The sequence below is a fragment of the Corythoichthys intestinalis genome, chromosome 22 (assembly GCF_030265065.1).
Source record: "Corythoichthys intestinalis isolate RoL2023-P3 chromosome 22, ASM3026506v1, whole genome shotgun sequence".
NCBI lineage: Eukaryota > Metazoa > Chordata > Actinopteri > Syngnathiformes > Syngnathidae > Corythoichthys > Corythoichthys intestinalis.
The window spans coordinates 3,436,115-3,457,145 of record NC_080416.1 but is presented as its reverse complement, the minus strand read 5'-3'; the positions used below and the strand labels follow the sequence as shown (position 1 = coordinate 3,457,145).

Genomic DNA, 21,031 nt, shown 5'->3' with positions numbered 1-21,031 from the left:
CCCAAACCATGACACTTCCATCTCCATGATGATTGGTATGAGGTTCTTTTCTTAGAATGCTGCATTGGGTTTACACTAGGGCTGTCAAGGGATTAAATTTTTAATCAAGTTAATTACAGCTTAAAAATTAATTAATAGTAATTAATCGCAATTCAAACCATCTATAAAATATGCCATATTTTTCTGTAAATTATTGCTGGAATGGAAAAATAAGACACAAGATGGATATATACATTCAACATACGGTACATAAGTACTGTATTTGTTTTCTTATAACAATAAATCAACAAGATGGCATTAACATTATTAACATTCTTTTAAAGCGATCCATGGAAAGACTTGTAGTTCTTAAAAGATAAATGTTAGTACAAGTTATAGTAATGTTATATTAAAGCCTCTCTTAATGTTTTCGTTTCAATAAAATCTGTAAAATTTTCAATCAAAAAATAAACTAGTAGCCCGCCATTGTTGATGTCAATAATTACACAATGCTCATGAGTGCTTAAGCCCATAAAATCAGTCGCACCCAAGCGCCAGCAGAGGGCGACAAAACTCCAAAAAACATAAGTAACAAGTTGACATTGCACTGTGCTGTCATTTTAATCTGTTTGACCGGGGCATGTGCGTTAATTGCGTCAAATATTTTAACGGGATTAATTTTAAAAAATAATTACCGCTCATTAACGCGATAATTTTGACAGTCCTAGTTTACACCAAACATGTCCTCCATTCTGGTGTCCAAATAGTTCAATTTTAGATTCATCTGTCCAAAGAACATTATTCCAGAAGTCCTGGTCTTTGTCTAAATTCACTCTGGCAAACTTCAGTCTGGCCTTCATATTCTTCTCGGAGAGCAAAGGTTTCCTCCTTGCACACCTCCCATGAAGGACAGGCATGCACTTTTACATAAATAGTAGCACGAGCCTGCTGTCGGTCCCGTGATGTTATTTCAGGGTTTTTGGAGACTTCTTTTAGCATCTTGCGGTCTGCTGTCGGAGTGAACTTGCTTGGACAGCCAGTAGACACTTGTAGACTATTTTCCGGACAGAGGAATAGCTGAATATATTTCCTTTTGAGATCTTTTGAAATCCCTTGCCAGACTCATAAGTGTCTACAATTTTCTTTCTGAAGGCCTCAGACAGCTCCTCTGATCTCACCATGGTGTTTTCTCTCACTTCAACAGTCAGGGGCACGCCAAACTAAATGTGAGGTTTAAATAAGGCAAGCCTCCTTCAAAACACTGGGTAATGATGTTCTAATCATGTGCACCTGATCTGATACACCTGTGTGTGATTTTAGCCATTTTAGGTGGGATTGAATGTCGGGGTGTCCTAATTTATTCCTCAACAGAAATTGCAATAATTAAAAATTACTTTTTACAGAAAGTTAGAAAATGTCTCTTTTTCAGTTTTAATTGTTTAGTTCTATTACCGTACTGGCCCGAATATAAGACAGTGTTTTTTGCATTGAAATAAGACTGAAAGTCGTCTTATATTCGGAGTCTAGACATTATACCCATTCGCGACGCTAGATGGCGCCAGATATTATTGAAGCGATGTTCTGTCATGACAGATCTCAGCTACTCTCAAGTTTAACCAGTTTGCATTATTTTATTGCAATGTTTTTCCTTATTCAGATTTGTTTCAAGACTACAGTTACAGTTAGACCTCACTTTGATGGTTAATGCAGTTATTGCAATTTTGTGTTTTTATCACAATAGATTGGTTTATTTACATTTCAAAAACCAGAAGCCATTCATTCATGAATGTGATTGCACTTTACTTTACATATTTAAATGTTCAGATATTAAGATTTGAATGAATCAAAATAACATGTTTTTTCTCTCAAATATATTGTTATAATCATTTGTTTCAGATGTACTGCAATTATTTTCTGCATAAAAATTTGGTGTTACAAGTCTTTTTTCAAACTTGAGTCTTGAAAAAGAGGGGGTCGTCTTATAATCAGGGCCCCCTTATATTTGGGCCAATACGGTACTTGAATCTCTCAAGATTGTTGAAATTGATACTTAATATCCATATGACCAAATACAGTTGTGGTCAAAAGTTTACATACACTTGTGAAGAACCATGGCTCTCTTGAGTTTCCAGTTATTTCTACAACTCTGATTTTTTTCCGATAGAGTGATTGGAACAGATACTTGTTTGTCACAAAAAACGTTCATGAAGTTTGGTTCTTTTATGACTTTATTATGGGTTAACAGAAAAAGTGATCAAATCTGCTGGGTCCAAAATATACATACATGGATCTGAAAAAGCGAATCATTGACTTGAACAAGTCAGGAAAGTCACTTGGAGCCATTTCAAAGCAGCTGCAGGTCCCAAGAGCAACAGTGCGAACAATTGTTTGTAAGTATAAAGTGCATGGCACTGTTTTGTCACTGCCACGATCAGGAAGAAAACGCAAGCTATCACCTGCTGCTGAGAGAAAATTGGTCAGGAGGGTGAAGATTCAACCGAGAATCATCAAAAAGCAGATCTGCCAAGAATTACAAGCTGCTGGAACAAAGGTGTCAGTGTCCGCAGTCAAGCGTGTTTTGCATCTCCATGGACTGAGAGGCTACCGTGCAAGAAGGAAGCCCTTGCTCCAAAAGCGGCACCTTAAGGCTCGACTGAAGTTTGCTGCCGATCACATGGACAAAGATAAGACCTTCTGGAGGAAAGTTCTGTGGTCAGACGAAACAAAAATCGAGCTGTTTGGCCACAATGCCCAGCAATATGTTTGGAGGAGAAAAGGTGAGGCCTTTAACCCCAAGTACACCATGCCTACCGTCAAGCACAGTGGTGGTAGTATTATGCTGTGGGGCTGTTTTGCTACCAATTGAACTGGTGTTTTACAGAGAGTAAATGGGATAATGAAGAAGGAGGATTACCTTCAAGTTAGGGCTGTCAAAATTATCGCGTCAACGCGCGGTAATTAATTTTTTTAATTAATCACGTTAAAATATTTACATTTAATATTTACATTATGTTCTTCACAAGTGTATGTAAACTTTTGACCACAACTGTATATTAGAAAACACGCAGGCTTCCATAGGGTGTCCTAATTTTTTCACATGACTGCATATCCAAATTTAAGGGAATAATAGTTGGCTTTTTACAAAAACTTTAACTGTACTTTCTTTGTGAAATAATTCACCGTGATGTATTTACAATACAGAATGACCATTGCAGGATTATTTTATGATAAATAAACATAATTACCACTGTCAGTGTCCGATGATGAGCCTGATGGAGTCAGAGGCGATGTAGGTGTGTCAGTTTGACTCCTCTGTGTAATAGAGTAGTTTGTGTCAAAAACCTATAATACTCCCATTATATTAATTATATATTTACAAAGACTCTTTTTCAAGTGTATTCCTAAGTGAAGGAGTTATCAAATACTTTACCACCAACATACAGTTTCTTCTAATTACGACAGTGTTAACATAGTTCAAGCTCACAAACTGCATGCAATGAACTAGTTTGTGCAGCTGCGTAAGAATATGTTGTCATGCAACATAAGGTGTGCTCAGTCATTCTGTACTGGAGTTGTTTTATTGGATTAATTTTCATATTTAAGACCTGTTTTCATTCATGTGGGGGAATTATAACTTCACTTCTGCATTAACATAGGTTAGTGATAGAAATTAAATACCACTCCTTGTACTTAAAAAAGGTTTACCTGCATTGTTGGTTGCCGGGTCATAGTTTTACGTGCTCGATGGATTTTGGGTGGATCCAACAAGCCGGAGGGAGAGGAGGAAGATGGAGGGGCGGGTGGCAGGACAGGTTTACTACTAACAGGTCCAGAAACACTCATCTTTGCTCGCCCTGGGGACATTGTTGAAGACGTGGAAGGAGAGGAAAGCAACGAAGACGAGGCCGCTGGTAAGGATTTTGCTGCATGTCCTGTAGGGGTGATGGGGTGAAAATATTATGTGATGCCTTAAAACTAGCACATTATGCCTTTCTGATGTATGATTGCTTCTGTGACCTAGATTGTAACAACTTCTATTGTTTTTCACCTTGGGTCCCATAGTTAGGAGGGAATCTCATGAGATAACTTGTTTTGCATCATAGTACGCGCTTGAGTCCCATAGTTAGGAGGGAATCTCATGAGATAACTTGTTTTGCACCATAGTACGCGCTTGAGTCCCATAGTTAGGAGGGAATCTCACAAGATAACTTGTTTTGCACCATAGTACACCCTTGAGTTCCATAGTTAGGAGGGAATCTCACGAGCAGGGGTCGCGTTAACCGAATATTTTCCGTCGTTGACCGGTTTTTTAAAACGGTGACGGAAAAAACTGAAGTCCGTCCGTCATTTTGACAAGTTGCAATTCACACCCCAGACCATAGGGTGGCGAGTGAGCATATTAATTAGCTATTGTCTCTCTTGATGCATGACGTCGTTGGCTATTCTGTCAGAATATTGTAGCGTCACCGGGGTCTGGCGGCGGCACCGTGATTGACACATCAACGCGAGGTTCTTATTGGTGCACCCGGTGTGCCAGCGCGTCATCCAATTGGTGGACTAGATTGCCGCCTGTGTATAGACCCCAATCACATGACGTCACAACTCCGCCCCCCTGACTGGAGCCGCCATATTGTGTGTCAGTTCGTCTTGTTTACACATTACCGCTACCGCTATTTTCATGGGGGCAGGGAGTGGCCACCCGTGTCCCCGTGTCAGACGTGCCTATAAGAGTCGGGAGATTCCCCCAACTCCCCGGAAGTCTGCCAGAAGTTTACGTACGGGTCGCTTGGCTTTGTTCCTTCGCTGCTTTGCCGGAGCGTTTGGCTCCCCGCTCATTTGTCAACGGTAAGCGATTTTCATTGTTAAGGAACAGTTTGTTGTGCTGTAACGGTAACACGGGGATTCTGGGATTGACAAACTAGATGTAACATCATCGTTACCACTTGTTCTTGTTTTGATACTTGTGTGTAAAAGTGTGTTGGTTGCTGACTCACCGCGAACCCGGAAATTTCGGAAAACAAGGGGAGAAGGAACATTTAGTATAGAGAACTGTGGAAATTCAGAAGCAATATTGTTACCTGCAGCTGGTTTATTAACTGGAGAAGGAACTTCATCATCTCCATCTTTGGGTGCATCTCTTCCTTTTTGCTGAGAACTCAACACCTGCGTTACACCACCAGTATCCATGACGTCTAGGGAAACAAAAGAAATCAAGTAGGCATCCAACTCTTGCATACACTGAGAACATAAAGTCAAGGGGACACCTACCATGCTTGACATGACTGGGCCCAGCTATGGAATCTGAGACATTTTCTCCGTGAGCCTTCTGGAAAACAATAAAAAGTACATTTATTCAAACCGTGAATGAATATATTCACCTAGTCATTGTTCCAATTAATTTGTTGTGTTTCAAAAATCTATTTAAAAAAAAAAAAAGTTATGCTGAAACATAGACTTCATAATGTATTGACGGATCAGATTGGTCATGTACTGCGCCTCGCATTCAAGTCGGTTAAGTCAAAGAATTTGGGGATTTAAGCATTTATTCATAAGAATTTTCACCGGAAAAGCTCTGTTTACATCAGGCGGCCGCTAGCTTCATTCACTAACAGACTAGTATTGTATTTCGACATAGTTACATAAAATAAATGCTAACTGCACGTTTTTTTTTTTTTTTTTTTTTTGCTTTTAACCAAGAATTGAGACTTGTTCATCCATATCTATAAGGAATTCAGGGATTTAAGCATTTACGCCCAAGAATTTTCACAGGAAAAGCTCTGTTTACATAAGGCCCGTGCCACATTGACTAACAGACTAGCATTATCGTACTTGACATATTTACGTAAAATAAATGCTAACTGCACGTTTTTTTTTTTTTTTTTGCTTTTAACCAAGAATCGAGACTGTTTTATGTCCATATCGATAAAGAATTTGGGGATTTAAGCATTTATTCACAAGAACTTTCACCGAAAAAGCTCTGTTTACATCAGGCGGCTGCTAGCTACATTCACTAACAGACTAGTATTGTATTTCGACAGTTACATAAAATAAATGCTAACTGCACTTTTTTTTTTTTTTTTGGCTTTTAACCAAGAATTGAGACTTGTTCATCCATATCTATAAAGAATTCAGGGATTTAAGCATTTATTCACAAGAATTTTCACCGGAAAAGCACTGTTTACATCAGGCGGATAATAGCTACATTCACTAACAGACTAGCATTGTACTTCGACATATTTATGTAAAATAAATGCTAACTGCACATTTTTTTTTTTTTTTGCTTTTAACCAAGAATTGGGACTGTTTTACGTCCATATCTATAAAGAGAAACATTAAGAATTTTCACAGGAAAAGCGCGCCACATTGACTAACAGACTAGCAGTATCGTATTTGACATATTTACGTAAAATAAATGCTACCGGAAAAGCTCTGTTTAGAATTTACATCAGGCGGCCACTAGCTACATTCACTAACAGACTAGCATTGTACTTCAACATATTTACGTAAAATAAATGCTAACTGCACGTTTTTTTGTTTTTTTTTTTGCTTTTAACCAAGAATCAAGACTGTTTTACCTCCATACCTATGAAGAATTTGGGGATTTAAGCATTTATTCACAAGAATTTTCACCGGAAAAGCACTGTTTACATCAGGCGGATAATAGTTACATTCACTAACAGACTAGCATTGTACTTCGACATATTTATGTAAAATAAATGCTAACTGCACGTTTTTTTTTGTTTTTTTTTTATGCTTTTAACCAAGAATCGAGACTTTTTTATATCCCTATCTATCAAGAATTCGGGGATTTAAGCATTTATTCACAAGAATTTTCACCGAAAAGCTCTGTTTAGTATTTACATCAGGCGGCCGCTAGCTACATTCACTAACAGACTAGCATTGTACTTCGACATATTTATGTAAAATAAATGCTAACTGCACGTTTTTTTTTTTTTAATTTTTTTTTTTTATGCTTTTAACCAAGAATCGAGACTTTTTTATATCCCTATCTATCAAGAATTCGGGGATTTAAGCATTTATTCACAAGAATTTTCACCGAAAAGCTCTGTTTAGTATTTACATCAGGCGGCCGCTAGCTACATTCACTAACAGACTAGCATTGTAATTCGACATATTTACGTAAAATAAATGCTAACTGCACGTTTTTGTTTTTTTTTGCTTTTAACCAAGAATCGGGACTGTTTTACGTCCATATCTATAAAGAGAAACATTTATTCACAAGAATTTTCAACGAAAAAAAATCTCTTTCTCTGTGATCCCACTCGGTCAGCTTTGACGGCCTTGCCAACAATGCAGGCCCCCTATTTATCGGCAGCGCAAACCGTGTCACGTCAATACATTATGAAGTCTATGGCTGAAATTAACTCAAGAACAAATACAGGATTATCAAACTTGGTAATTACATATTTAATGAGGTCAAAGGTCACCGTAGGTCAGAAAATGAATTTCGCAATAACGTATTTGACTCAAATTTGCTTAGTAGGTGATACAATGAGACGAGAATGAGTGACGACATTTTGGGTGAAAATCGAGTGCCCACCAAATATGGCAATGCTTTGAATTTGGCTCCTTAGGCGGAAGTCCCAGAGTGCTCCTCTTTTTGCAAATGTTCTCTGAATTAAGGTCCAGGATTTGTACAATACTCTACGCACGAACAGTACACACTTCTCTGCAATTGTTCAAGGACCTAACGCGTTGACATGCACTTCCTAATATTGCAGCGAGGGACAAAAATACAAGGGTTGACTTCTATTAGTTTACACTTCAACCAATGACTGGCCATCATGATGTTTTACGTCAGATGCCGCCATCTGCAGAGCAACCCATTCATCATAACTTAGCAAAACAAAAGGATCCACCTTTAGTAATTGTGCACAAAATCACTGTAAAGTGACAATCGAAAGCCTGAGTACACAACAATGCAAAAATGTACAATTAGGCCACATTTACTTTGAATGATGCTTTTCGACCTGCTTAATAATGGACGAATTTCAAACTATGCAACTGTATTGAATTATTTCCAATTACGAAAAACTATTTTCGTTGAACAAAATCGCATCTCTGGTTGTGGAGTCAACAAAAACAAATCCATTGTGGTGAAGTTTACAAGCTAACAATGAATCACAATAATAAGCTAGCTTTAGCAGAACTTGAAAGCAAACAGCTCTGGAACTCACACATTAAAAAAAACTCTTAAACTCTGATACCACTACACTTTTGGCGTAGTGTTTCTCTACGCGTAACGTTGAATTGGTAAAAGTATTCATGTTATATTTAGGCGTTTGTGTATCTTCGCTACCTTTGTCGCAGGGTTAGATGCCGACATGTTTCCCAATGAGCGTCGACGTATGTGAACGTGCTTACGTCACGCAACCGGCCCCGCCTCTCGTACCTAACGTATTGATTTCAAACTGCTGATCGGAAATCAGTACGTACCCTCACGCTGATGGAGATACAGAACGTATGGCGAACGATAAACAGACTCAAAATCAGTCGAGCAACAGTGTTTTGACTATTACCGTTGCCACGGAATGCTCTTCATCCGGAGAGGTCGTAAAGTAAACAGAGGCGGCAAGCAGCAAAAAGAAGGAAGAAAACTGTAACTACAAGAAATTAGCGATAGCCGTGTTAAAACGGCCAGCTTTTACACGAACGGTTTGCTTCACTCGACAGAATAAAAGGGGAAGGTGAGTGCCTGCAAAGTTAAATATTCTAAGATTGATAAGTGAGGATATCTCGTTTGTGCGTGAGTGGTCAGTTGACAGCAAGCTAACCTGTTTGCTAACGCTAGCTGCTGTTTGTGCTATCGGTTTCGGCGGAAAGGAAAATCCTCATCAAAACATGTCATTCATAATGACTGAAATCATAAATGACCATCATGACTTGATGATTTATGGCAGGGGTCGGCAACCCAAAATTTTGACAGAACAATATTGAACCAAAAATATCTAGAGCCGCAAAAAAATAAAAGCTTTAAGCTTTTAAGGCAACAAATGCAGTAACTATCTATATTAGCTATATTAAGCTACTATCAGAATGACTAAGTTGGCTACAAACACATAACGAGCTTTCGTGATTAAAATATGTAATAATAAACATTTAATTTAAATGTATATTTTCCCTGCAGTGCAGCCTATAGAGAATGACAAACCACGTGACTACTGTTGGACGATGCCGCCTCAAGTTTAACTTCATTCAAATTTTAGAAGATTGTTTGTTAATGTTTGTCCTCCTACAGGAACTATATTAAATATATATATATATATATATATTTCCCTCCCCTATTTTTGTTCCATTTTCAAACATTTTTCAAAAAGTTCCATGGAGCCACTAGGGCGGCGCTAAAGAGCCGCATGCGGCTTTAGAGCCAAAGGGTTGCTGACACCCGGTTTAGGGTAACGTGCTTTGGAGTCACTAAATTATGATCAAGTACAGTGGCGCTGGAAGTGATGCAGCACCTCCTGGTGTTGGGGAGAAGGGAAAAAAGTGTTTTGGTGGATTCTTTTTTTTTTTTTTTTTTTTTTTTTTTTTTTGGGTGAAAAATAAATAATAAAAAACATTGAAACAATAGTGAATAAATTGGGGGGGGGAAAAACGTTTTTATTAATAATATGGTCACCACTTGACACCTTGCTTGCTACTATGTCACGTTGGATAAGGCAAGGCAAGGCAAATTTATTTATATAGCACAATTCAACACAAGGCAATTCAAAGTGCTTTACATCACATGAAGATCATAAAAATCACATTTAAATCAATACAACGTAAAAACCAAGACAAAAGATCGCATTTAATCACAAATAGAATAAAAATAAATAAATAAAAATAGAACAAAAATAAAAATTAAACAAAACTACTACTACTAATAATAATTGAAATCAGCAATGGAGATAAGCACAAGAGGAATAGAAAGCAGGTAGATTGAAATATATAGCCAGTTATGGATATGCAGTGCCAAACAAAAGCGTTTTTAGCCCTGATTTAAAAGAGCTAACAGTTTGAGCATACTTCAGACGTTCAGGTAACTTGTTCCAGAGGTGAGGAGCATAATAACTAAATGCTGCCTCACCCTGCTTGGTTTTTGTTCTTGGAACATGCAGAAGACCGGTTCCAGACGACCTTAGGGGTCTAGATGTCTCATAGGAATCTAACAAGTCAAGCATGTATTTTGGTCCAAGGCCATTAAGTGTTTTGTAGACGAGCAGTAGTATTTTATAGTCTATCCTTTGACTCACTGGAAGCCAGTGTAGCGATTTCAAAACCGGTGTAATGTGGTCCAGCTTCCTTGTATTTGTGGCTGCAGCGTTCTGTACTAGCTGCAGCTTCCTGACTGATTTTTTTATCAAGACCTGTAAATATACCGTTGCAATAGTCCACTCTGCTGAAAATGAATGCATGCATAAGTTTTTCCATGTCTTGTTGAGTCAGAAGCCCCTTAATTCTGGTTATATTTTTTAGGTGGTAATAAGCGGATTTAGTGACGGACTTTAGATGGCTATCAAATTTTAGGTCTGAGTCAATAATTACGCCAAGGTTTCTGACTTGATTTGTAGCTGTAAGTGACATTGTGCTAAGTTGCCTGCTTATCTTTGACCTTTCCTTTTTTGGCCCAAAAATGATCGCCTCTGTCTTCTCCACATTTAACTGGAGAAAATTCTGGCACATCCATTCATTGATTTGATGAATGCATTTACTCAGGGAGACTAAGGGACTATAATCATGTGGGGACACAGAAATGTACAGTTGTGTGTCATCTGCATAGGCGTGATAGGAGATGTCATACTGTTCCATTATCTGAGCTATAAGGCGCTATTGGAACGGAAAAGTTGACACAAGAGGCGTTAACACGGTGCAAAAAAAAAAAAAAAAAAAGCAATTTTTTATTTTATTTTTTTTACAAAAACAGCAACATTTTCTAAAATTCAATTGGTGCTAAAAAATGATGATGATTATCATAGTTTATAATAGTACCCAGATTTGTGTGTCATTGCGCCATCTAACTGCGGGGATTTGCATTATAATACATGGGCACTTTTATTTCCAATATGAAAACTCCAACACACACTGTAGGTGAAATAGAACGCTGTCTTTGTAGTAGCCTAGTAGGAGTACGTAAACTATCTAGCATGCGTGTGTACTGCCATTGTGCACGCCTTGTATGGAGAGAAAAAGCGCATTTATAATACATACATATTTTGATTGAAATGTAGATTTTTTTTAAATGTAATTTTAGTAAGCTTTAGGGCTGCCGCTATGGATTATGTTAGTAGTCGATTATTGAATCAATTTCTTAGTTCAAATAATCAAGTAATTGGATTAGGGACATTTAATGCGTTGCAGAAAAAATTTAGGAGATGTAAAACAAAGGCTTGCTAAGACTGCATTTTAAAAAAAAAGTACAACAAAATAACAGTTTCCTAACTTGTATAGCAAAATTCCGCTAGCTTAAATGTTATAAAATGTTAAAGTTTTTTTTTTTTTACAATGCTCTTTGCTCAATCACATATTCCCACAAAAAAAACGGCCAAATATACCCATAAACCAAATTAAGAATGCATTAAAAAACATATTAGCTCAAACAAAAACTTGGCTTATGTTGGTCCAAACAGGGAGCAGCAGGATTGAGTCATTTTAAATGAGTTTTGCAACGCTACTCAGCAGCAAAATTTGATTCGAAGCTTTTTTGGAATCGAATTTTTTGAGTTAATCGATTCATTGTTGCAGCACTAGTAAGCTTTTATTTTTTTAATGTGCTTTTAAATGTTTCTCATTCCATTTTCATCATGTAAAACGCAATATTATCTGTGACTTTATTTCCTCAGACACCATGGAGATGCTGTGTTTCCGCTTGCCCGGCCACGGCGACATGACTCTCAAACACATGAATTCTTTGAGATCTCGCCAGCACTTTTGTGACGTCACCATTTTGACCAGCAACAACCAAACGTTCAGAGGCCATAAGGTTGTGCTGGCTGCTTGTTCCCCCTTTTTGAGAGACCAGTTCCTTCTCAGCCCCTCTTCTAAGCTTCAGGTAGATCGAGAATGTTGCGTCCATACGCACAGTGCCTTTGTGTAATACATTTTTTTCCCCCAAAATGTCAAGGTGTCAATGCTGCACAGCTCCTCAGTCATGTGTGATCTTCTACAGTCCTGCTACACTGGCGTTATACAGTTCAAACCAGAGGAGATAGTGAACTACTTGACTGCTGCAAGCTATCTACAGATGGAGTATATTGTAGAGCGCTGCCGGGACGCGCTAAAACAGTACATGGAGCTTAAGAACCCTAATCCACTGAAGGTTAGCCACGTAATATTGATTATTTTCAGGAAAAAGACCTGGCAATGTGTGTCTATGTTCTGTATGAATTGGAATGAGTTAATCACTATTAGACGTAGAGGTGTGCATCGGAGCTGCCCTCACGATTCGATTCGATTACGATTCGGAGGGCCACGATTCGGTTCGATTCGGCAATGCATCGCGATGCATTAAAGCCTGGGATGCATTAAAATTCTAAAGCAAAGCATATTTTTCGTGAATCATGAGGCAACACAAGCGGTCAGACATAAACAACTTTTTATTGGCTCTAGTGTCACTCCTGGTTGAAGTCAAATGAAAATACTTTCAGATATATATATTTAAAAAAAAAAAAACACAGATCGCAGCATTTAATTAGTGCTTTGAATTAGGGCTGCAGCTATCGAATATTTTAGTAGTCGATTAATCGATGGACTAGTTAGTTCGAATAATCGAGTAACCGGATAAGGAATCTGAAAATTTTGAAAAATTAAAATACCTGAGCTGAGCCTCAAACGGCTTTTTTTTTTTTTTGTAATGATCTATTTACAACAATAAAACAATTGGCTAACTTACATAGAAAAAGTCTGCTAGCTTAAATGCTATAAAACGCTTAAGTTTTTTACAATGCTCTTAACAAATGTTTCAGACACATATTCCCACAAAAAAAGCTAAACATACCAATAAACTAACTTATGAATGCATTAAAAAACATTAGCTCAAACAAAAAATTGGGCTTACGTTAGTCTTAACAGGGAGCAGTTGGATTCAGCCATGTAAAAAGAGGCAGACCAGAGGGCAGTGTATCCACCCTAATCAATTAAACTAAATGCAAACACTTAAAAAAAAAAAAAAAAACATTACAACGCCACTTTAATTAAACGAATACTCGAAGCAACAAAATTTAATTCGAATCTTTTTTTCTAATCGAATACTCGAATAACCATCAAAGTGAAGTCTAACTGTAACTGTAGTCTTGAAACAAATCTGAATAAGGAAAAACATTCCAATAAAATAATGCAATTTGGTTAAACTAGAAGAGTAAAAGAGTAACTGAGATCTGTCATGACAGAACATTACCCCTCAAGTTCAGCATTTGCTTCAATGATATCTGGCGCCATCTAGTTATGAGGTAGATATGTGACTTTTTTTACAGACACCATTTTTTTCAATGTGACATAATTTGTTTAAAAGTTTAAAATACGTGAGTGAATAAATTTTTAAAGTTTTTTTTTTTTTTTTAACTTAATATTAGACCTCAATTAATGATTCCAAGCAAAAAATGACAGACGTTTTGAATAATAAATATAATTAATTACCTTCGTTTTATGGCTGGATTGAAACAAAAGCGGTTGCGTGACATCCGTAAACGGGGGTTTCTAGGGTAAAACGGACAAAAATAGTTTGGGGGCTTCATGCACCATGAATCTGCTATGGCAGCATATAGACATATTGTTCTTTCAAACACAACAGTTCTTTTGGCCTAAAATACAGCAGTTTATTTTAACTAGGGGTGCAAGAGCAGAATATGCTTTTTCAGTCTTGTCTGTGTTTTCCGCCATATGTATATTTATATTAGTGCTGCAACGATTAATCGATTACATCGAGTATTCGATTAGGAAACAAAGATTCGAATTAAATTTTGCTGCTTCGAGTATTCATTGAATTAAAGTGGCATTGTAATGGTTTATTTTGAAAGTGTTTGCATTTAGTTTTATTGATTTGTGTGGATACACTGCCCTCTAGTCTGCCTCATTTCACATGGTTGAATCCAGCTGCTCAATGTCAAGACCAACAGAAGCCAAGCTTTTGTTTGAGCTAATGTTGTTTTTAATGCATTCATAATTTAAATCATTGGTATATTTAGCCGTTTTTTGTTTGAATATGTTTACGAACCATTTGTTAAGAGCATCGTTTAAAAAAAAGTGTTTAGTGTTTCATAGCATTTAAGCTAGCGGAGGTTTGCTATGGAAGTTAGCCATTGTTTTTTTGTTGTACAAAGATCCTTTTTTTTTTATATATATATATAACGCTTGAAGCTCAGCTCAGGTATTTTAGTTTTTCATGTTCCTTATCTGATTACTCGATTATTATTATTTTTTATATATATATATAACGCTTGAAGCTCAGCTCAGGTATTTTAGTTTTTCATGTTCCTTATCTGATTACTCGATTATTCGAACTAACTAGTTAGTCGATTAATCGACTACTAAAATAATCGATAGCTACAGCCCTAATTTAAATATTTACACACAGACTGTATGGATCTCGTGGAATCATATTTTAAAATATGTTGGGCGTTTTGGGTTTCTTGGTCAAAAAGGTTCCTGACCCCTGCTTTAGATGTACACTTAAAAAGCCTTTTATGAGCAGCATTTTTTTCCTCCTAATAGAATTCCACTTTACGCTACATAGTCAACCACTATATCGATTCTGAACAATGTCCAACAGAAGATGTATGACCTAGCTGATCATCAAGCCAATCTATCAAAAAGCACAAAAGGTGATTGGTTTTGAAAAGGGTCAAAGGTGAAAGCCTAAATTGGATCAATATGTCAGAGGGCAAAAAAAACCTGTTTGCTAATCCTATCTTTAACCTGAATTCGATTTATGTTCGCCCATCTGTGGAATTTTCGGCAACACAAGTGGTCATTAAGTGCTTGAAAGTTTATGTGGACCTTTCATTTGGTTTTCTGACAGCTTGTAATCAATATTGACCTCACATTTTTCCCCTCACATATTGCAGATAACGACAGAGGAGCGAGCGCCTCAGCCTGTGATTGTGAGTGGCAGCATTCATTCCATGGCGTCATCCCCAGGCGGACGACCTTCTCCCATGCGCAGCCCTGAAGTACACTTGGTGGAACAAGACAGCAGTCGGCACAATGATGGCAGTCCTTTGGCAGAAAAAACATGCGTGAAGGTGCGTGTCCACCCATTTTCTCATATAGTCATGGCAGGTTTTGTGCTGCAATGCAAAGCTTCAGGCTTCCCTATTTTGTACATATTGTAAGTAGGGCTGTCAAACGATGAAAATTTTTAATCGAGTTAATTACAGCTTAAAAATTAATTAATCGTAATTAATCGCAATTCAAACCATCTCTGAAATATGACATATTTTTCTGTAAATTATTGTTGGAATGGAAAGAAAAGACACAAGACGGATATATACATTCAACATACGGTACATAAGTACTGTATTTGTTTATGATAACAATAAATCAACAAGATGGCATTAACATTATTAACATTCTCTTAAAGCGATCCATGGATAGAAAGACTTGTCTTGTTCTTAAACGATAAATGTTAGTACAATTTAGTACAAGTTTTATATTAAAACCTTTTCATTTTATTAAAATTTGTAAAATTTTCAGTCAAAAAATAAACTAGTAGCTCGCCATTGTTGATGTCAATAATTACAGCATGCTCACTCATTGTGCTTAAACCCATAAAATCAAGCGCCAGCAGAGGGCACCAAACACCAAAAACAAGTTACAAGCGGACATTACATTGCTGTCATTTTCATCTGTTTGAGCGGGGCAAGTGCGTTGATTGCGTCAAATATTTTAACGTGATTAATTTTAAAAAATTATTAACGCCTGTTAACGCGATAATTTTGACAGCCCTAATTGTAAGATTTTTTTTATCTTGCGTTAAAGAATATGCAATGTTGCTTTAGCCTTTAATGGTGTTTCCTCTGTGATCTTTACACTCTAAATGTAACTCGTAGCTTTAGCCTAGCATTCACGATAGCATTAGCTTTAGCATGGTGAGCATCCTCTTAAGGTTTCCCTTTAGAGTCCCTTGTTAAATAGGACAAAGAACTCCTTCCTACCCAGTGCAATTTGGTTGCTAAATTTGCACAATTCTTGCACTTAAATGCAAAACTGTCTATGGCATTTTAAATTTGTAGTCTGTGTTATTTTATTGTATGTGTATGAGTTGTTGTGTTATCTGTTATCTGTATGCTTACCTGCTGTAAGACAAGTTTCCCCTGCTTGGGAGACAATAAACTTAAACTGAACTGAACTCCCTTGTTTATATCTCGTTGTGCCTTCCTAGTGGGTTTAATTATTTGAAAATAATGTAATATTCTTGCTGAGTGTGAGTTTAATTATTTGAAAATAATATAATATTCTTGCTGAGTGTGATTATTTATAAAATGAAGTGCTGCGTTCGTTGGTGTGCTAGCACTAGACCAGACATATCCAAAGTGCGGCCCGGGGGCCAAATGCAGCCCGTGGTCAAATTTCATCCGGCCCCCAGCCTCTGTCATAAGATCAATAACATCTGGCCTGCACACAGACTTAATAAATTGGTAAGCAGTACTGCTACCAGCATATGACGTAGCTTACACACTAAATGCTGCTCCTCATTTACCCACTAAAAAGCAGCAGCACGCTAAGCAACATTACCCCGTGTGATCCTTGACTTCCAATTTTCTAAAATGGCGACAATCAAAAAAAAAAAAAGTTGACTGCAACGGCTGACGCTTCAAGGATAGGTGGAAATTGGACTATTTCTTCAATAAAATACGCAACAACTGTGTCTGCCTCATTTGCAAAGAGACAGTCGCTGTTTTTAAAGAATTCATTGTGAGGCGATATTACCAAAAAAGACACGCTGACATGTACGACAAGATTACGGGGAAGATACGCAGCGAGAAATTGAAGCAACTTTTGAAGCTAGTTTAATTTCACAGCAGCAGTATTTCGCAAAAGCCCGAGAGTCCAAAGAGAACGCTAGCTGTGAGATTGTTGAAATTATTAATTAAAAAAATAATAATAATAAAGCAAATGTGACACACAGAATGGCTTGCTAAAATTTGCTTAAACATATTGGGCTGCGTAAAGGACGTCAGCCAAGGTCGGCCCCCCACATTTTTACCACACAAAATCTGGCCCCCTTTGCAAAAAGTTTGGACACCCCTGCACTAGACCGAATTAATACTTTAGGTCTCAGGTAATTGTAAATTTGAAGCTGAAGCAAGTTTTTAAAAATTGCCTTTCATAACCTACTGTGGTATGAAAAAGTATCTGAACCTTTTGGAATTTTTCACATTTCTGCATTAAATCACCATCAAATGTGATCTGATCTTTGTCAAAATCACACAGATGAAAAAACAGTGCCTGCTTTAACTAAAACCACCCAAATATTTATAGGTTTTCATATTTTAATGAGGATAGTACGTAAACAATGACAGAAGGGGAAAAAATAACTAAGTGAGTCATCACATTTAATATTTTGTGGCTTCCCCCTTTGGCAGCAATAACTTCAACCAGACGCTTCCTGTAGCTGCAGATCAGTCCGGCACATTGATCAGGACTAAACTTGGCCATTCTTCTCAACAAATCTGCTGTAGTTCAGTCAGATTCCTGGAATGTCTGGCATGAATAGCTGTTCTTTAGGTCATGCCACAGGATCTCAATGGGGTTCAAGTCTGGACTTTGATTCGGCCACTCCAGAACGTGTGTTTTGTTCTTCTGAAACCATTCTGACACAAACACAAGAAAGCCCGCGCGTCTCATCAGACCATAGGACATGGTTCCAGTAATCCATGTGCTTTGTTGCCATGTCTTCAGCAAACTGTTTCCTGGCTTTCTGTTGTACCGTCTTCAGAAGAGGCTGCCTCCTGGGGTGACAGCCATGCACACCAATTTGATGCAGAGTGCGGCGTATGGTCCAAGCACTATTACAGGCTGACCCACCACCTCTTCAGTCTCTGCAGCAATGCTGACTGCACTCCTGTAACGAGTCACAGGACATTTTGGAGGGAAAATGACAAGCAGTACTGAATTTGGACATTTAGGGATGTAGTTTCTGTGCGGTGTACTCACTTTTGTTGCCAGGGGTTTAGATATTAATGGCTATATTTTGAGGGGGAAATAAATGAACTCTATTACATAAGCTGCACACAGACTACTTTTCATTGTGCCAAAGTGTCATTTTGTCAGTGTTGTCCCATGAAAAGATACAGTTTAATATCTGCAAAAATGCGAGGGGTATACTCACTTTTGTGATACACTCTATATTTCCACCCCCCTCTCAAAAAATGGCAATGTCAGTACTATTTTTTCCCAGTATGGTTCAGCCCTACTTTGCATGTTTTAATGTCTCATAATTTTGGTGCAGGATGATGCGGCAGACCAGGGACGAGACCCGGTGTTCCAAGTTTACATCTCAGACGAAGAACACGGCAAGTTCAAGGTGGAGGAGGCGGAAGCTCCCGCCGATGACGTTAAAAATGCCCGTTCCCCTGCAACAGAGGGGGCGGTGGGAGGAGAACGCATTGAATACGACTTGAATCCCATCGTCGAAGGTCCCGGCGCGGACCTTTTCTCAAGGGAAGGACCGCGCGCCTTGAGAAACAGGTTATCTGAACCCGGCCGAGGCCGAGGGAGAGCGATAACGAGAGGTTTTAAGAGGAGACGGTGGGTGTCATCCCAGGAGAAAAAATCTCCACGATCGGCCTCGCAGGATTTGTGGTATCTCGCAGGGACGGCGGGGAACTCCGGGACGGACGTAACCGAAGGGCTTAAGACGGGAAGTTTTTTTCCGATCGACCTCCCGAGACTGGATTTAAGTTTAGACGACTCTCAGCCGGATAGGTCTTTGCCACTAGCCGGCAATAGCGCGTCGCATTTTGCCGTGGACGAGTCGGGCAATACCGAGGGGAGCTGCGGGTTGAACGCCGGTACGAGCGAGGGAGCGGGAGACGAGTCCGTGGCCGTGGTGGGCTCCACGTCCAGCGTCACCGGACCGGTTATCTGCGAGCACTGCGGCGTGACGTGCCCCTCTACTCACGCCCTGGCCTTGCACTACTGCTCCGCTCACCAGGTGTACTCTTGCCCCTTCTGCGACAAGCAGTTCCACCACTCGTACAACCTGAATCGACACATGGCCTTGCACCGCGGCAACGGAAAACCTCACCAGTGCCCGCTTTGCTCCAAGGGTTTCACGCAGAGGTCCACGCTCATCGACCACATGAACCTGCACAGCGGCGAGCGCCCGCACCGCTGCGCATACTGCCACGCCCGCTTCGCCCACAAGCCCGCTTTACGGCGCCACCTGAAGGAGCAACACGGCAAAACCACAGTGCAGAATTCCATCTACGAACAGGAGGAGCAAGAGCGATCGCTCAGGAGGATACGAGAAGAAGCGCAGGAATGTCCGGTGACTGAGCAAACATGAAAACCAAAGAATTTAAGGTTAAACTAGTCATATTAATTAATAATGTCAATGTTGTTTTTTTTAGCTGTGAGGCCTTTGAAATCTCTGTTCAGTTTTAAGAACTGATTTTATTATTTTGTGTATGTGTTGTCAGGATGTTTTTGAACAAGAGTTGAGCGGTTTTATGCTTTTAAGAAAAATACAGTAGTTTTAATGTGTGTAAATACTGTGGAATGGAATTGTTGAGGACTGTTTACATCAGTTGTACACTGCCTTTTTTAGGGCCTTCATGTCAAGAGTTAAGCTTGTGATCGCTTTAATCTCAAAAGGCCTCTAGTAATTCATGTCCAAATCAAATAAATTGGGTACAGTTGTCCGATCATGACTTTTTTTTAACCGATATCCCGATATTGTCCAGCTCCGAAAATCTAGTACCGATATAAAACCTATTCCGCTAATTGTATTTTTTGATGTCCCACTGAATGCTTTAATAATGATAAATGTAACAACTTCAAGGTTTTCCAACTGAACATTCTATGAAAAATAAAAACTTACTGAAATTGTAGAAAATAAATGTTCCATATGATTAATATAAATTAAAATGAGCCAAAAATGTCCATCTTTAAGTAAAAGGAATCATTTATAAATCATGTTTGCTTTAGTTACCCAAAAGAGCCACCAGGGGGCGATCAAAGCATTACAAATCCAAGCAGGCAATGACAGGGAGAGACCGCGAGAACCAAAAGTCTTTGCCATGTGGCAAAATAGATTTTTCCATGACCATGAGGCATTTTTTTTTTATAGGTGGCAAATTGGATTTTGCCATGTGGCATTTTTTTGGTATATGGCAAAATGGATTTTGGTTTGTGGCATGTTGTTGGAGGTATGTGGCATTTTTTTGGAGTGTGTCAGTTTTGCAGGCCATGCACGACGACGTCCATGCCATTGACTGCTATGCACGTCCAAATTTTCCATTCATATTAAATGGCAGAAAAATGTGTGGCTGTGATTTTGGACCATACACTTTACATTACAGCGCATTGACATTCAACTGGCACCCAAGTCAATGCTCTGTAATACCCCCCCACCCCCAAAATGCGACAACCAAAATTCATTTTGCCACATACCCCAAAAAAATGCCACATGTCAAAATCCATTTTGCCATATGGCAAAAAACATGCCACATGGCAAAATCCATTTTGCCACATTGCAAAAAAATATGCTACATGGCAAAATCCATTTTGCCACATGCCAAAAAACAAAATGCCACATGGCAAATACCACTTTTGGTTCTCCCACGCTATGCATTTTATAGTCTAATGTGGCCTATTTATCGGTTTGTATGTGATGCTGCCCATCCTAACATGTGGACACCCGTTGCCTAGATTGTTAATTAAAATCATATCAATAAACCCTTTCACTTTGTATACTGTATAATTCGAACAAAATCAATGCTCAGCAAAATGATTGAGTTTACAGTAAAATGTATATAAACTGCATAAATTAGAGCACCTGTTACAAAAATTCATAAACCAGTAACATCTAGTAATTGGATCAATGTATCCT

General features: G+C 38.5%; 2 protein-coding genes across 2 annotated transcripts in view; one reads left to right on the top strand and one right to left on the bottom strand.

Moving 5' to 3' along the window:
- ehmt2 (euchromatic histone-lysine N-methyltransferase 2) overlaps positions 1–8,375 on the bottom strand; it is a 33,395-nt gene extending 25,020 nt beyond the window's left edge. Inside the window, exons 1-5 of the mRNA XM_057827893.1 lie at positions 8,300–8,375; positions 5,248–5,305; positions 5,058–5,171; positions 3,685–3,911; positions 3,225–3,291 (exon numbers count right to left, since the gene is read on the bottom strand). Coding sequence (XP_057683876.1) covers positions 3,225–3,291; positions 3,685–3,911; positions 5,058–5,171; positions 5,248–5,305; positions 8,300–8,326 — 493 coding nt within the window. The 5' untranslated portion in view covers positions 8,327–8,375. The remainder of the gene's footprint in view (positions 1–3,224; positions 3,292–3,684; positions 3,912–5,057; positions 5,172–5,247; positions 5,306–8,299) is intronic.
- Positions 8,376–8,387: 12 nt separating this feature from the next.
- On the top strand, positions 8,388–20,037 carry LOC130910515 (zinc finger and BTB domain-containing protein 26-like). Its single transcript, XM_057827896.1, has 5 exons — positions 8,388–8,687; positions 11,823–12,031; positions 12,104–12,298; positions 15,042–15,218; positions 18,428–20,037. Exons 2-5 carry the CDS (start codon positions 11,828–11,830, stop codon positions 19,484–19,486), a joined length of 1,635 nt encoding a protein of 544 aa, XP_057683879.1. The 5' UTR covers positions 8,388–8,687; positions 11,823–11,827; the 3' UTR covers positions 19,487–20,037.
- Positions 20,038–21,031: the final 994 nt, after the last annotated feature.

Bases quoted from the DNA above. Each gene is read 5' to 3' on its own strand.
- LOC130910515 (XM_057827896.1), top strand. From the start codon at position 11,828: ATGGAGATGCTGTGTTTCCGCTTGCCCGGCCACGGCGACATGACTCTC. The intron at 12,299-15,041 runs GTTAGCCACGTA...CACATATTGCAG, and splicing joins AGAACCCTAATCCACTGAAG to ATAACGACAGAGGAGCGAGC. The intron at 15,219-18,427 runs GTGCGTGTCCAC...ATTTTGGTGCAG, and splicing joins CAGAAAAAACATGCGTGAAG to GATGATGCGGCAGACCAGGG.